The 15,239-nt window shown below is 39.7% G+C and overlaps 1 protein-coding gene and 1 long non-coding RNA gene across 2 annotated transcripts in view; one reads left to right on the top strand and one right to left on the bottom strand.

The window, feature by feature from the left end:
• The window catches only part of LOC102220193 (unconventional myosin-XV-like), a 65,666-nt gene that overhangs the window by 28,608 nt on the left and 21,819 nt on the right, over window positions 1–15,239 (top strand). The window contains exons 34-51 of the mRNA XM_023333275.1: window positions 1–31; window positions 1,593–1,688; window positions 1,823–1,951; window positions 2,027–2,133; window positions 3,324–3,502; window positions 3,940–4,012; window positions 4,097–4,288; window positions 5,907–5,971; window positions 6,048–6,121; window positions 9,034–9,142; window positions 9,278–9,346; window positions 9,442–9,506; window positions 9,596–9,991; window positions 10,587–10,665; window positions 10,789–10,884; window positions 11,027–11,087; window positions 11,752–11,845; window positions 11,964–12,081. The exon at window positions 1–31 is cut by the window's left edge and continues 100 nt beyond it. Of these exons, the coding sequence (XP_023189043.1) occupies window positions 1–31; window positions 1,593–1,688; window positions 1,823–1,951; window positions 2,027–2,133; window positions 3,324–3,502; window positions 3,940–4,012; window positions 4,097–4,288; window positions 5,907–5,971; window positions 6,048–6,121; window positions 9,034–9,142; window positions 9,278–9,346; window positions 9,442–9,506; window positions 9,596–9,991; window positions 10,587–10,665; window positions 10,789–10,884; window positions 11,027–11,087; window positions 11,752–11,845; window positions 11,964–12,081 (2,033 nt within the window). The remainder of the gene's footprint in view (window positions 32–1,592; window positions 1,689–1,822; window positions 1,952–2,026; window positions 2,134–3,323; window positions 3,503–3,939; window positions 4,013–4,096; window positions 4,289–5,906; window positions 5,972–6,047; window positions 6,122–9,033; window positions 9,143–9,277; window positions 9,347–9,441; window positions 9,507–9,595; window positions 9,992–10,586; window positions 10,666–10,788; window positions 10,885–11,026; window positions 11,088–11,751; window positions 11,846–11,963; window positions 12,082–15,239) is intronic.
• Window positions 9,072–9,517, bottom strand: LOC111608524. Its single transcript, XR_002752722.1, has 3 exons — window positions 9,428–9,517; window positions 9,231–9,343; window positions 9,072–9,144 (listed from the first exon to the last, which is right to left on the bottom strand). It is a non-coding gene; the product is annotated as an uncharacterized LOC111608524 (long non-coding RNA).

The following is a 15,239-nucleotide window of genomic DNA, read 5'->3' as shown; positions in this document are numbered from 1 at the left end:
CTTAACACACTACATCCGGATCATGTTCAGGGTAATGACACTAACACACACTATTACATCAGCGACAGTGTGTGCATCATTAATAGTGTATACTTGCACACAGCGCAAATTCTTCTTAAGTGACTTTCTGAGAGTTTCGAAGCAAAAAAGACAGTTTTTTTTTTTTTAAGTAATTTGAAATAAACCCAGTTCCTTTGGGAAACGTTATGACTTTAAGTTTCACAAGAAATGGTTTCAACCTAGCCTGGTCTCAATTAAAATCTTGTTTCAATAACAGTCTGGGATTTCTCTCCTTTACTTGGATTAAATCCAGTCGATTTTTGATCGGGCCAATCAGTGAACAGAAGGAGAAGTTGTGAACGATGACGTTGATTTTCTGCACCATTTTAGCGATGGCAGCGGAGGAGGTGAAGGAAGCCATTCAGTCCGTGTTGGTATATTTATATATATAATATTGAACTAACATTAACAGCTGCCTCATTCAGCTCAGTGTTTCTCTCTTTGCGTTGGAGGATAGCGGTTTACAGCACAGGTAATTTCCAGTAAGCTTCATAGCTCATTACATGTGTCACAGCCAAATATTAGCTATAGGGTCAGATTTAAAACATCAACAGAGACCACGGCTCCAGAAAACAATCGTTTCTCGGCAGCTGAGAGTCGAGACCCTCTGGACGAAGCAAAGTAAGACAAGGGCCTGGTTTTTACCTTCAACATATTAAAACCTAAAATAAATACAGTTAAGTGAAGTCTACACGACTGGTTTTGTATGAAACACGGAACAAAATATCTTCCACATCTGTAAAAATGTGAAAATAGAAAATAGTGTCAAAAAAAATGTGTTTGAGTTGCCCATCTACCCCTCAATTCCTTCATCTTGTGAATGATATGAACTTTGATTGCTATTTTATTCTCTGTGAAGTTGGAATTTTCACAGCACATGCCAACTTCCAACATGACTGAGTCATATTCCGTTTGTTTTGGGGTGCACTGATTGCAGTTTTCTGGCTGATCGCCAATTACAGATGCTTGACCTGCTGATTCCGATTTTGACCGACACACTTTTTTTTTGTCTGAAATGTCGCAAAATATAACAAGAAAGTTGCTGAGCTGGCAACAGTGGGGTGATTATTGTTAACTGCGAATGAGCAGACATGACCTGGTGGGTGGGTCTATCAGTCAGACTCTCACATAGCAGAACAAAAAGAGAACAATGGTTGATTTTTAGACATTTGCTGAGGTCAATAAGATCCATGGATAATATCGGCTTCATATATAAGTATAGCCCGATCACTGATCTCCCAAAATTAAGGAAATCATGGCCAATAAATCAAGTGGCCAATAAATTTGTGCACCCCTAGTTTGCTTAGATTAACCTCAACATACCATCTTATCCCCAAAATTTACAGCTATCCCTTTCCATTAAATTCAGTCTCTATCTTGGTTTTATAACACTGGGAGAAACACAAGTTCTTAGTTCTGTCTAAAGAAAACACAGAAAACATCAGCAGCTAAGACTGTGTCACTGTTTAAATAGGAAACACGGTTGATCCATGGAGAAGCTGTTAAAATCCTTGTGTTTGTTTCTGATGTAGGAGCCTCTGTTTGGAATGCTCACGGCTCCACTAGAGAACTCCCTGATTCGTCTGGATCAGGAGCTTACGCAGGGATCTCTCGACATCTTCATTCTGGTTCGTTTTGCATTTGTTGGTGAAATTGTAGCATCGACACTCAGCTTATAGATTAAAAAAATCAGTAAAGATTTTAGATATCACATGAGTGACTTGCACTATTTTCCATAAACATCCATCGGTGCCGTTGACAGATCCTGCGGTTCATGGGCGATCCGAACCTGAATGGAGCTCAAGAAAACATGTTTGGGAACTACATCATCCAAAGGGGCCTGGCCAACCCCAGCCTCAGAGATGAGATCCTGGCTCAGATAGCCAACCAGGTTTTAAACTGACAGTTTTTACATCGATATGCCATCTTATTTTCTTTTTTTAAGAACTTCATGGTTGTCCGGTAGGTGTGGAGGAATCCCAACATGCTGAACTCAGAGCGGGGCTGGCTTCTTTTCTCCTCCTGTCTGTCTGCCTTCCTGCCCTCTCAAAGACTGGCTAAATACCTCCTCAAGTAAGAAAATCAGCTCTACTATTCATATCCCTTGAATTTTTTTACATTTTGTCACAATCAAACCACAAACTTCAGTGTTTTTCTTTTTGTTTGTTTTGCAGTATTTTAAATAATAACAACTTAACATAGGATGTAATTGCAAAGTCAAAAGAAAATGATGGATTTTTAGCACATCTCATTACTATTTGTTTTTTTTATATCTGAAAATAAAACTTAAGTGCAATCACCCTCAGAGGTCAACAATTTAGTAAATAAAGTTCTCATGTGAATAAATTTATCTCAGTACAGCTGCAGCTGCTCTATGAGCCCTGAAAGGTTTGTCAGAGAACATTAGTGAACAAACAGCATCAAAGACAAACAAACACAGTAAACTGGATAAAAAGAGACTTGCAGAAAGGTTGAAAGCAGGGATGGACTTTAAAATAATAACCCAAAATGCCTTGTATTAAAATATGAAAGAGTAGAGCACTCCAGATGGTGTATGTGGAAGACTGGCAAGAACAAAGTATTGTTGAAAGAAAGTCATCAGAAACCCTGTCTGCAGGGATGATATAATGTATTTTCCAGGTACAAAGTGACATTTTATATCACAATCAAGTAACTATGTTGCCTTCAGTTATAATAATGCTTTATATCAAACATGTTTTGAGTGGAAGGCCAAAAAGAAGAGAACTACAACAATCTAGAGGGGAATTTACCAGACTATGAACAAGTGGAGTGAGAGAAGGACGGAGACGATTAATATTACAAAGATGGAAGAGTGCAGAACAAGTAGTTATTGACGTGGGAGGCAAAGGAGAGGGTGATGCTGAGGATGACACCCAGCCTCTTGACCTGAGAGCTGAGAGAGATGGAGAAATTTTCAGCCAGGATAGAGAAGTTATGGATTTTGTTTAATATTAATTTTGTGCCTATTAAAATAAGTTCTGCTTTATTGCAATTTGACTTAAGAAACTTTAGGATGAACAAGTGTATTATTTAAAGGGTTAAATATAAAATCGTAGCACACTTTTCAGGTTTTTATTAGAAAAAATAAGAATTATTCCATCCTTTTACTATTTTATTCCATAAAATCACATTGACGTTTATAATTGTACTGTGACAGTTATCTGATCAAATTTGAGGTCTGAATTAAACTCAGTAGCATACATCTGATATAAAGTTTTCAAGTCACACATTTGTTTATGTAGGTTTGTGTCAGACTACGGCCCAGACGGCTACGACTGTGTGTGTCAGAACCGTCTGCTTCAGGCTCTGCAGCGCCTCGGCGTCGGGCCTGAGTACGTCCGGACGTACCCACCCTGCCTGCTGGAGTGGACCGCCAACCGCAAGAAAGCTCACACCGTTCTGCATGTACACTGCTTCGACGGTGAGAACAAACACTATTTACAGTCAAGTGGAATTTTACATCCATAAGCCTTTTGACAACTGGGAAATATACTTTCACTTTTTTACTTTTTACAAATGTTTTTGAGTCCTTCTTGCTGACCCAACCTACTTTATATTTTACCTGAGCCCAGTCTGTCTTCAACATTCAGCGGGGTAGAGTTGGCCATCTCTCCTTCTCTTATTTCTGCTCTTGTCCACCTTATCTGCCCTCCAGTCTTTTGGCAAGTCCACTAAGGTTTAGAGAACACCTGATACTCTGGCTTCTTGGCTGGCTCTGCTTGTGTCCGTTTCTGGTCTGGTTTTGTGATTGCTATGAGAATGATGCTGGTGAAACCAGTTTCTGTTCGGATTTAGTGACCAGAATGAGATTTATAAATGATTTTCATAAAGTCAAAAGCTACTGCTTTTCCTCTCTAGGCATGTCCTTCTTATGTCCGCTGCATTCCTGGACGACAGGAGAGGAAATGGCTAAAAACATCTTACAACACAGGTAATGTAAATGCAGAAAGAAAGGAAAGAATGATGCATGTCAGGGTGAAAATGTTGCATCTCGTGTGTGGGCGTGTGTGTGTAGGGGTGCGGTGGACGGCCGCCAAGGCTGGTCGGTGCTGCTGAAGGAGCCGGCTCAGTGGGTCGAACTTGAAGGCTCAGACTATGTTCTGGACTTGATGTCAGACCTGGAGCTTCCTGCTGACTTCCCCAAACACAACAGCTACTTCATCATCTCTGCTCTGGAGCCGGCCAGAGTTCGGCCCAATGCCAGCATGTGAGACAATGCACACGCCCACACACCCGCACGCACACGCCCACGCACACGCCCACGCATGGCGGCACACACACACACACACAGAAAAAAAGAGGTTTCATGAAGCTAGCCAGCTGTTAAAATGATGACTTTGTGATCCTGGCTGGACAAAAACCAGCAGGATAAAAACTATTTTCAGGACTCATCATATGAGATGAATCTTTGCTTTGTTAGAAGAAGTTTCTGTGTCAAATCTTTTGGTGCTCGGACCAATTCTCTTTACTACGTATGGTTCCAATTACAAAAATTGTTTGACTTTTCACTGTTATGCTGATGATACTCTTATTAGATTACACTTTTGAGGACATTAAAACCTGAATGAAGCTAATCTTCATTTTTTTAAATTCCAAAAAGACAGAAGTTGTTGTTTTTGGCCCATTCTGCTGGGTTTCCTTAGACAAAAACGACAGAGTAGAATGTGTAATCTCACTCTAGTGGCTGAGTCTCTCTCCAGACATCTATTACCCCCAATTCCTTTAAGGATGTATTTATGTAGCTGGTTATGTGTGCTTTACTACTTTTTGCTTTACTGCTGAAGTCCAAAGACTGGTTTAATACAATATTTAAGTCCCCTCTGTAATCAATATTCCATCTGTTTCCTGTGTAATTTGATCAAATATCAGTTTATAAAAATGCTTCTATGTCTCAGGGGCAGATATATATTAAGTCATGTAACCAGATGTTCTTCCAGCTTCCCTACAGCCACAACATACTCACCTTCCTTATCTTTTACTTCTCTTAGACATTCAAATTTGATTTTATTAGCAATTAAATTTGCGAGTCCTCTTTTGCTACTCCCTTTAAACAAGCTAAAAAAAAGTATGCCATATTTTTCAGTTTTTGATGTTGCAGGTCTGACAGGAGGATGACCTCTGCTTTTGCTTGTTGAGGACTTTGCTTCTTCCTTTCGAATTACTCAACTCATTCACATTTAGATGATGATTTTTAACTTGATAAGTTGCATCTGTAACAAGATAATTGAGTTCCTTTGTCACCTTGACACCAACAACACATCAAACAATGTGAACTATAACAGAACAGAAACCTCTGTGAACATTTAGTTAGTGTAAAACTAACAAGAGGATCATTGTGATATGCAGACATGGTGGTGGCAGTGTGATGCTCTGGGATGTTTTGCTGAATTTGAATCTGGACAAATTTCCTCTAATTAAGGAAAGCATGAATTCTGCTCTCTACCAGAACATGCTGAAGTGGCATGCACTACATAGCACCTTAAACACCAGATTATTATGTTATATCCTTATAAAGAAAAGTCTGGAATAAGAAGAGAATGTTCTTTCTTTTCTGTACTGAATGTGCAGAATTGTTTTACTTGGGGATTTTGTGACCATTTCTTTAAAACTATTGTTGTAAATTATTTACAGAGAGAAGAACCAGACATTTTCTTCTAATATTAGTTCAGATCAGTAAAAATGGATTGACATTTATCAGGTATAAACCAAAACAACGTTAATGTAATCTTCATTTTAAGTGTTTCATTACCTTGAGGTGTTCTGCATCGATCTCCTCCGCTCCTGCTGGATTTACCATCTTCTTATCATCTGTTATTGTTTGACAGAAGCCTGTTGGGGGGTGGCTTTGACATGAGCAATGACGTCAGTCCTTCAGATCGGTTCAACCAAGGTGAGTTACTGAGACCAACAGACCAGCTCCTCACTGTAGGAGAGGTAAAGACGTCTTTCCTCTTCCCTCCCTGCAGATTTAGAGCCTCAGAGAGGGATGGATCGTTATCTCGACAGCCTGTTTGACCCTGTACTGTCGGATGGAGCTGGAGTATGTTACATAATTTAATCATCCTGACACTGTTTACCATCAAGTATTTACTATCAACTATTTGCTGTCACTGCCTATAAAAGCTCCTACGTGTTCTGGATCCTAGAGTCGATCTGAAGCAAACCTACTTCATGACACACAGAACAGTGTAAAACGCTAGCTTAATATTTCTGCTAACATATAAAATAGTCATGTCCTTTTGCTGAAAATGAATATCTGGTCCCTTTCAGGGGACATATACTCTTATATTTTGTTTAGACTCTTGTTCTTGACAATTTTTAGATGGATGCTTTTTAGTTTGTTGATTTGTTTGGTTATTCACTTAGGTTGACTTTCGAGTCATTATAGTAGTCGACACTTACCAAACAACTTAGCATTTCAAATTTACATGGAACACTTTAACTGAATGTAGGAGAAACAACAAAAATAACACAGTTCAGCTGATATAAAACTGCAGTTTGTTAATCCATGTAAATTACTGCAAGAGCAAACGGCACCAAATTCCTAAAGTCGAAAGCTTTTTGTATTACACATAATGGGAAAAACTAAGCTAGTTTCCTGACTGCTGGAAGATAAATGTGGGGGAAAAATAGACATGTTTTAATATTCATTTCAATATTTAATTTAATATTTGTTTCAATAGATTTTCAACTTCAGTCATAGGTTCTTAAAATTCTTGAATTTATTGTAGTAAAGAATCCCTGCGTGGGACAGTCAGATTTTTTTCCCTTCTAAGTTGTCAGATCTGGTCAGAAACTAAAGTTCTCAATTAAAGTAAATAATCAGAGTGTACCTTCTTACTGTACAACTGTGCAATTATTAAAGATTTTTAAAGATTTTCAAATTCAGCTAATATTGTAATTTGACAGACTGTCAGATGTGTTAAAGAAAACAGCTGAAGCAAAGATCGTAGTTTCAGGATAGTTACTTTTGCATCAGTAAAATAACTGATTTGAACAAATTCTGCCTTTCCTACCACTGACCATTGATGGATCAGTGGAAGGAGTTCGTCCCTCAATCTGTGGGTTGCTGGGTCGATTCACACTCTGCCCGTCTCTGTTGTTGTATCCTTTGGAAACACATTTCACCCACCCTGCCTGCTGCAGAATTTGCTTCTGTCGGAGCACAGTAGACTACATAATGTGAATGAATGCATGTAGTATAAAACGCTATACAAGTACAGTACAGACCACTAAAAAAACTCAGAATGTGAAGAATTCGGATCTGTTTCTGTGGCAGTCGCTCCATTTGGGATGTCTTGGTAGCTTATTTATAGATTCTCTGTGACATTGTTTGTTCATATTTCATATTTGTTATCAAAGTCAAAAACTCTGGTGTTTAGGAATTAAAACAAATATTTTTTACACAGTATGGTATCCCTTTCCTGGATATAGGACAAATCTTATTTACAAGTTGGACATTTGTACTAAATGTGTGTATAAAAAACAAGTGACTGTTCCAGTAGGATCGTGATGGTAGAAATATTGAGATACAAAAACATGTAACAGCAATCCATTAAAATCATGACTTTGGACAGTGATGACCTCCATCTATGACAATATACCTCCCCTGTTCAGTCTTGCAAAACTGAAGAAAACTGGGCTTGATGACTGAGATAAAAGTTTTCTGTGAAAGCTGACCAGACTGAACCGATCTCTGTCCAACTCTGCTATCGGATGTAGCTGACAGGAATTAGCATGTATCAGATGTGTCCTACAGGCCACTCCTGCCCGTCAACCTATTATATTACTCAGTTACCGTAACTGTCACAGTCACCTAGTCGCCACGGTAATTTCCCACCCTGAGCAAAGTGGAGATCTGCTTACGAGAAACTGACTCTCTAGCAAATGAAGAGGTTACTATTTAATGAGACACAGCCTACAAATGCACAGTCAATGCATTTAGGATTTATGGTAAGTTCCTGGTTTCTGACTGGCACATATCATTGTAAAATTCTACGATGCACAAAACAATAGTTTAGGGAACATTAGTCGAATACAGATGGTGACAATTTGTTGGCACAGCAGATTTGTTTAAACAAGCAACCAAAGCCATATCAAACCTTTTGATGTTGTGCAACAATAGGTTTGGTTTGGCTATGAATAACTGTTAATAAGTCCGTACGCTGTCATACCTCCAAGTCCATATGCGAACATCCCGCCGAGCCCCTAATAAGGGCACATATTAACAAAATTAGTGTGTTAGTTAGTTTTCGGTCTCAATTACAACCAAGCAGACCAGAGACTGCGCAAAAGCAGGAAGTGGACAATAGTGCATTCTGGGTATACCTCACCTGTTCAGTCCTGCAAAAATGAAGAAAACTGGGCTTGATGACTGAGATAAAGGTTTTCTGTGAAAGCTGACCAGACTGAACCGATCACTGTTAAACTCCGCTATCGGATGTAGCTGACAGGAATTAGCATGTATCAGATGTGTCCTGATACACATCTGATACAAACACAAGAGTCAATCTGTAGCAGGAGAAATGGGTTCGTGTTGAGCCCACTGCTGAAAAGTGTTTGTTTGGCACATTATGAGTGATCACAGCCCTGAGTCTGACTGTCAGACACAGCCTCCAAAAGAGAGAAATCATCTAGTAGTTTCATATTTTCAGTCTACTGTATATCATATTCATCTGTCCGTCTGAACCTAAACTTTATATTTATAACTTATATTTATCAAAATAATGATGATAAAAAGAACTTTGAATTAGTCTTCTTGGGAGTACATACTGTATCTCCTTGCATTTAGTCACTCACACGAACAAAAATATAGCTCTAAAAATAAAACTTTCCCAATAAAAAACCAGACAGACATGCCATGAAGGTGATGTGATAAAAACATAATAATGGATGAAAAAAGTACAATACAACTCAGGTTTTTGTACATTCAAAGACTGTCTCTATTCTAAGGAAGAAGAGTTGACTGCAGGCCTGTCACACAGGATGAAGGGGGCCGGGGGCGTCGGTGGGAAGTGGCAACAGCCGGGGCAGTCATCTGGCCACCCACCTCCACCTGGAGGTCTGCAACAAACACAAATACAATCTAAATATTCCCATTTTCGTACTTTACCAACTGGTTAAAAATCTTGTGAGCTCAACGGACGGACATTGAATCTGTCAAAAGTTGGCTGCTTGTCTGTGCTTGTGTCCACAGCTGTGAGAGTCCTTCCTGTGGGCGGTATGATGTCGCCTCCTGTCGCTGCTGTGGCACCTGTAACACCTGGTTTGTATCAGACATGACAGTAAAAATGTAAAACACAAACACACCAAACAGAGTTTCCATGCCTTCATCCTGTTTACTTACTGTTTCTCCTCTAGGAGACCAGCAAGCTGTTTTGGCCCAGCAGCAGCAGGCGATTGTGAACCAGCAGGCCGTCATCATGGTAACTCCCCCGTTTGGATCCTTGACTGTTTATCTGTGTCACTACTGCTGCTGCCGTTTGATTCCATGCGTCATTTTCTTGTTTCCCAGGCGCAGCAGATGACCATGCAAGCCATGGCCATGGTCAGCAGTCCTGTGTCGAGCCCCCCGACAACCCCCATCACCAGCCCTCCGATGAGTCCCGTACCCCTTCATGCCCTCGCCAGCCCGTACGCTGTCATACCTCCAAGTCCATATGCGAACATCCCGCCGAGCCCCTATGCTAACTTCACTCCGACTCCCTACGCAGCAGCCGTGTTTCCCTCCAGCCCTTATCTTCCTTCTGCTCAGCGGGATCAGACTGAATCTCATCCAAACACTCAGCGCCCTGCTGATCCCCCGACTGAGCCTCGGGCCCAGCGGCAGCCTCGGCCCGCCTACCGTGACCCTCATCTCAGCTCCTCCAAAGCTGAGCCAGCACAACCAACATTTAAACCTGCTGTACAGGTCAGAGACTTTGACACCGTTTACACTGACATGTTGCATTGTCTAAAAATGCATTGAAAAAGAGATGCAGTTTTTGTTTTGTGGGTGGAATAAATCCTTTATTTGAGGCTATTGGGAGGAAAAAATGGATTTTTATTGGGGCAGAAATTCAACTCTGATAGTTTTCTGTTGTAATAATGCCTTGAAAATGTATTTACACCTCTTGACATTTTCTCCTGTTTATTATATTCCATCATGCAACTCACTGAAATTCTGGACATTTTTCTTTGTAAAATAGCTGCACAAAGGTATATTCTTTACATTAATAAGGTCAATGAATGCAGCTGGTTACTGTGAATTTATTTAGTGGCATGAAAATAAAGGGGATTGAACACAAATGCACACCATATTGTATCTATTTGTTACATTTTCCTTTGCAGTTTTGTTGTACTTTTGATTTGGAATCACAAATAAAATATGGGAAACTCAAAGGGAAGGAATACATTTGTTGCTAATGTGTACTTGTTATTCTTTTGCCTACTACTCCAACTAACTGCCAACACCAGTTGAGAAAATCCTCATTGATTTCTGTTTTTTTTTTTCTTCTTTTCTTCAGACTCAGTCAGGCATAGACGGTGTTTCTGGAAGAAAAGCTCCAGGCGTCCCGGCTAACAAGAAACCGGCCAGGAAATTTGGTATGAGCATGTGAGAGGCAGCAGATCTTGTCAAAAAATAAAATTCTCGTTGATCCAAGCACGACAGAGAATCATCTGTGTCACTTTGGCATGTTACTGAATGGGTGTGTGTGTGTGTGTCAGCCCCAGTGGGGACGTCTCCTCCACCCCCTGCTGGAGAAGTGGTGAAGTATTCATCTCAGACTGCAGATCACATCGTCCCCAGCCAAGACATTCAAGGTGACTCCTCTGAACAGTCATTATTTAAGGAACAGTTCCTTAAATAATGACTTCTGCATATTTTCAATATCTTGACACTTCAGTTAGTCTTTGAACCTGGAAAAAAAAGACTAAATGTATTTAAATTTCTGTTATTTTAAAGCAATTATCAGAAGATATAATTCCCCGTCGCCACCAGCAGAACCACAACCAGCTGGCCAAAGGTCAGTTGGTATGCACACACACACACATGCATGCACACGCAGACTCGAAGGTAAAGAGAGCGTTTCCACTTGGTCTCTCTGAAGGGTAATTACATAAAGCATTGCTCCAACTCAACACAGAAATGCTTCTCTAGGCACAGAATCAAACTCCTTCTGTAGCCGTCCAGTCCATAGAATGAAATCCTTATAGAAAGGAGGAGAGGATCAGTGAGCAACCAGAACTCTGAACAAGGTTTTGAGCTCCAGCCTTGACAAATGTTATAAGAGAAGACTGACCATGCAAGCCCATGGCCATGATCATGGAGCTTTTCTACCAGGGAAAATGGGTTGTACAAGTTATTAACAGCAGGGGTCCAAATAAGTGTTGGATATGACTCTTTGTAAAAAAAAGTATATATATATATATATATATATATATATATATATATATATATATATATATATATATATATATATATATATATATATATATATATATATATACCTAATGAACAGGACTTTTGTAAAAATTTGAAATATTATACTCAATTAAAGATGAATTTATTAAGCAGATTTTTCTGTATCTTTTTTAGGGCTTCAAATAAATGTGGAGGTGTTGTAGCTTATAGATATTTTGGTAGATAAATGATGAAAATATTCCAGTGTGATGTTCCATTTTGTTTAGCAGACCAGATGGGAAGTTCAAGAAGAAGCAGACGCCTCGTGATGAAGCTTTACAGATCCTCAAACCCCAGATGGACAATCCTCCTGCTCCACAGGTAAACTCCAACCTGCCTGAAACAAGCAGGCACAGATCGATAGCAGCTGCTCACCCTGACACATGAACACCCACGTTACAAAGAATTTTCACAGCATGGCTCCTTTCTTTCTGTCCAGCCCAAACGTCCTGTTGGTCCAACACACTCTGCGTCTGCGATGAAGCAGCCGGGCCTCAAACTCATCAGAGGCACAAAGACGAGAGCTCCGGATCGGCCGCTTCCTAAACCTCCTGCAGGTGAGCACAGCTGCTAAAAACCGGTCTCATTCACATGTTGTAGAGGTTTAGATGTTTTGAAGGCTTTTCTTTGTCTGTCTCACAAAAATGAATTTGTTTGTAATGTCAATTGAAAGTAATGCTTGGGAAAAAATCTTCTTTAATGTATGCAGTTTGTAGCCCTGTGATGACTTCTGAACGATTACGGGAACCAGCTGACTTGTGATTTTCTCTCTAATGCCTCTCATTCCTTTGCTCAGATTGTATTTAAGCTCATCTTATATTTTCTCTGTTCATTTATGTTAGTAAGCCAATGTCTTTTATGGTACTTGGAGCTGGAATTACTTAAGCTGATATTTTTCCAGTTATTTATTAACATTTTAGCTCACAGATGGTTTAATGTCAACCACCATCAAACTAGAACGTTTGAAAACTTTATTTTCCTTTTTTTTCTCCTTTTTATCATTTACACAAATCTCTTATCATCAAAGGTCAAAATTCAGACATTTGATCTATTTTGGCTATCAATGTGACTTTAGCATGCGGTTCTTAAAGTGAAGGACTGGTACGAATGGTAGTACTTGGGCTCCTTCTAGTGACAGTCAAAGGAATATTTTCATATCCACTCTGTATGCTGCACAATCTTCATAGCAAATCAGCTGTGATGTAAATGTGAAAGGAACGAGTGCTTGAAGCAGTTTGTGATTTCAGATCCAAAAAAAAAACTGTTTGAAAGTCAAGTGCCGAGGAGAATATTTTGAAAATACAAACACACAGAGAGGAAAAAAAACAGCTCAGACACCCCCAAGACATGACAGCTAAAAGCAGGGTCTGAAGACAATAAGTGGCCAGGCTTTTAAAATCGGCCAATTTTCTCAGTTTCTTTTTTTGAGTGATTTATAATAAATCATACATAAATAATATAAAAGACAAAAAAATGTCATTTGCACTATTAAAAAAACATATCAATCATTCCAATTAGTTAAACATTTAAATCCATGAGTCACATTTACACTAATCACAGTCGGAAATTACAGCAAGCACCTACACAAGAAAAAGAAAAGAGAAACATTTTAAATGTTTCAAATTTTCAATAAAAAAAGTTTTTTTATGAGCAAAGCAATACTAGACAAGATGTGAAGTTTTCACCTGATGAAGGTTACCATAACTCACAAACTGAGACACAAACTGAGTCACAGCTCTTAGTTTGCAGCACAGATAAAATGAAACTCATCATGATCAGACTTGATGAACCAGAGATGGTCTCCTTCTTTCTCCATGTTTTGATGGTAACTTTCTCATCATTAGAGGAATCTTCCATGTCCTTTTGGTCTTCAGGTTTCAATGTCAAAAGCAAAGTATTTTCATCTCTCGTCCTCAGAGCTCTCTACAAGGACATTGTTGCCTCTTGTGATATATCCTAACAACTTTTCAACTCCCTTCGTAACAAGAAATCCAAGGTTCCATCACAGGCAAAAATCCTCTTGACTTGGTGTTCAGTTAAAATGGTTTGTAAAGTCAGTTTGAAGTCGTCTCTCTGGGATCGATCTACCTCCAACCAAGTTGAAAAGCAAACTGAGAATTCTTGTATCTCTCTGAACATTTATGACATCACTGACATCACACAGAGGTTCTCATGGATACGATGATGTCAAACAACCTGTGTCAGGGTTTTGTTTGTTTTAGTTGCTATGAAAACACAAGGAGTTATGACTGGCGTAAGATTATTGTCAATTAAAAATGCATGCGTAGACATCTAAATTAGTAAATGTTAGTCAACAAATGTGCAGAAATTTAAGTTTTGTATTTGTCTTGTTTTCCAACTCATACATGCATGTAAAAATGGGATATTGTACATATGAGGATACTCATGAACAAATTTAAATAGTTATGGACAATCCATGAAGAGCACAGAGATCCAATAACAGAACACCACTCTGGTTAAGATCAGGCTGGCCGATCCTCCCAACCACACCCCTCCAGGTCTCACTGTCATTGCCCACGCGAGCGTTGAAATGTCAAAGCAGCATAAGGAAGTCCCCAGGAGGGCCACTCAACAGCAGCTCTTCAACAATTGGAAAAAAGGTGGGTAATCTAACCTGCTGTTTGTCAGGTAAGTACAAGCAGCAAGTGACTGAGGACAGATGGTACCACTGAGGTCCACTTTTTACAGGAATTTCAAAGATTGGGTCAGGAATTGAAGGATATCTTAAATCATCACAGTTTTCTTTTGGTTCACCCCTCCAGCAACTCCAAGAAAAAGGTGGATAATCTGATGTGCTGTTTGTCACATAAGTACAAACAACAGTCAACACTATCAGCTTCAACACAATTAGGTGAAGGGAAGCTACCCTATTTACTGGGGTGAACCCCAACACACAGGCACCAAGATAGGAGCCCAAAACTATGCCCACTCCTTCTCTGTGCCTCTCACCATGGTCAACTCAGCAGAGCCTGATCCAAAGTCCCCAGGTTCCACTTCCTCAGTGGAAGACGTGATGATGGGATTAAGGAGGTTTTCGAAGTACTCTGCCCAAGTCATTCTCCATGGTCTCTATGAACTTCTCCCAAGACCAAGTTTTTACCTCATCGACCATCCGAGCTGCATGCCGCTTGGACTGCCAGTCCCCATCAGCTGCTTCTGGAGTCCCACAGACCAAAACGACCTGATAGGTCTCTATCTTCATCTTAACGGCATCTCTCCCTTCTGGTGATTCTAGGGTTGCCCCCAAAACAGACACTGAAACCTTGTGGTCACAACTCCAATAAATCGCCTCAACAATGGAGGTGACTTATATATTGACCATGAAGCTGACATTTGCCATAATGGGTACATCTACATCTATGAAAAGACCACAGAAGGACAGGACGAATATAGTGTTGGACTCAAAGTGACCCCTGACCAACTACAAAGAGAGTACTACAGACACATTTTGGAGGAAGTGGGTGGAACATGGCCCCCACAGAGTCAGCCACATTCTGTGGCAACAATAAGTTATATATAAGTGATATATAACAGAAAAACTCCTGTATTGTCCTGATGTACTACATCCTTCATCTTCAGTGTTTCAATTATTTCATTCTGAACTGCAAAGACTTCATCTGGGGGAAAATATCTTCCTGGATGGTGGATTGCTGTAAAGAAAAACCTTGCAAACAATGACATCTCTGTAAAAAGT

This window comes from Xiphophorus maculatus, chromosome 5, assembly GCF_002775205.1.
Source record: "Xiphophorus maculatus strain JP 163 A chromosome 5, X_maculatus-5.0-male, whole genome shotgun sequence".
Lineage (NCBI taxonomy): Eukaryota > Metazoa > Chordata > Actinopteri > Cyprinodontiformes > Poeciliidae > Xiphophorus > Xiphophorus maculatus.
This window is presented reverse-complemented; position numbering and strand designations above follow the sequence as displayed.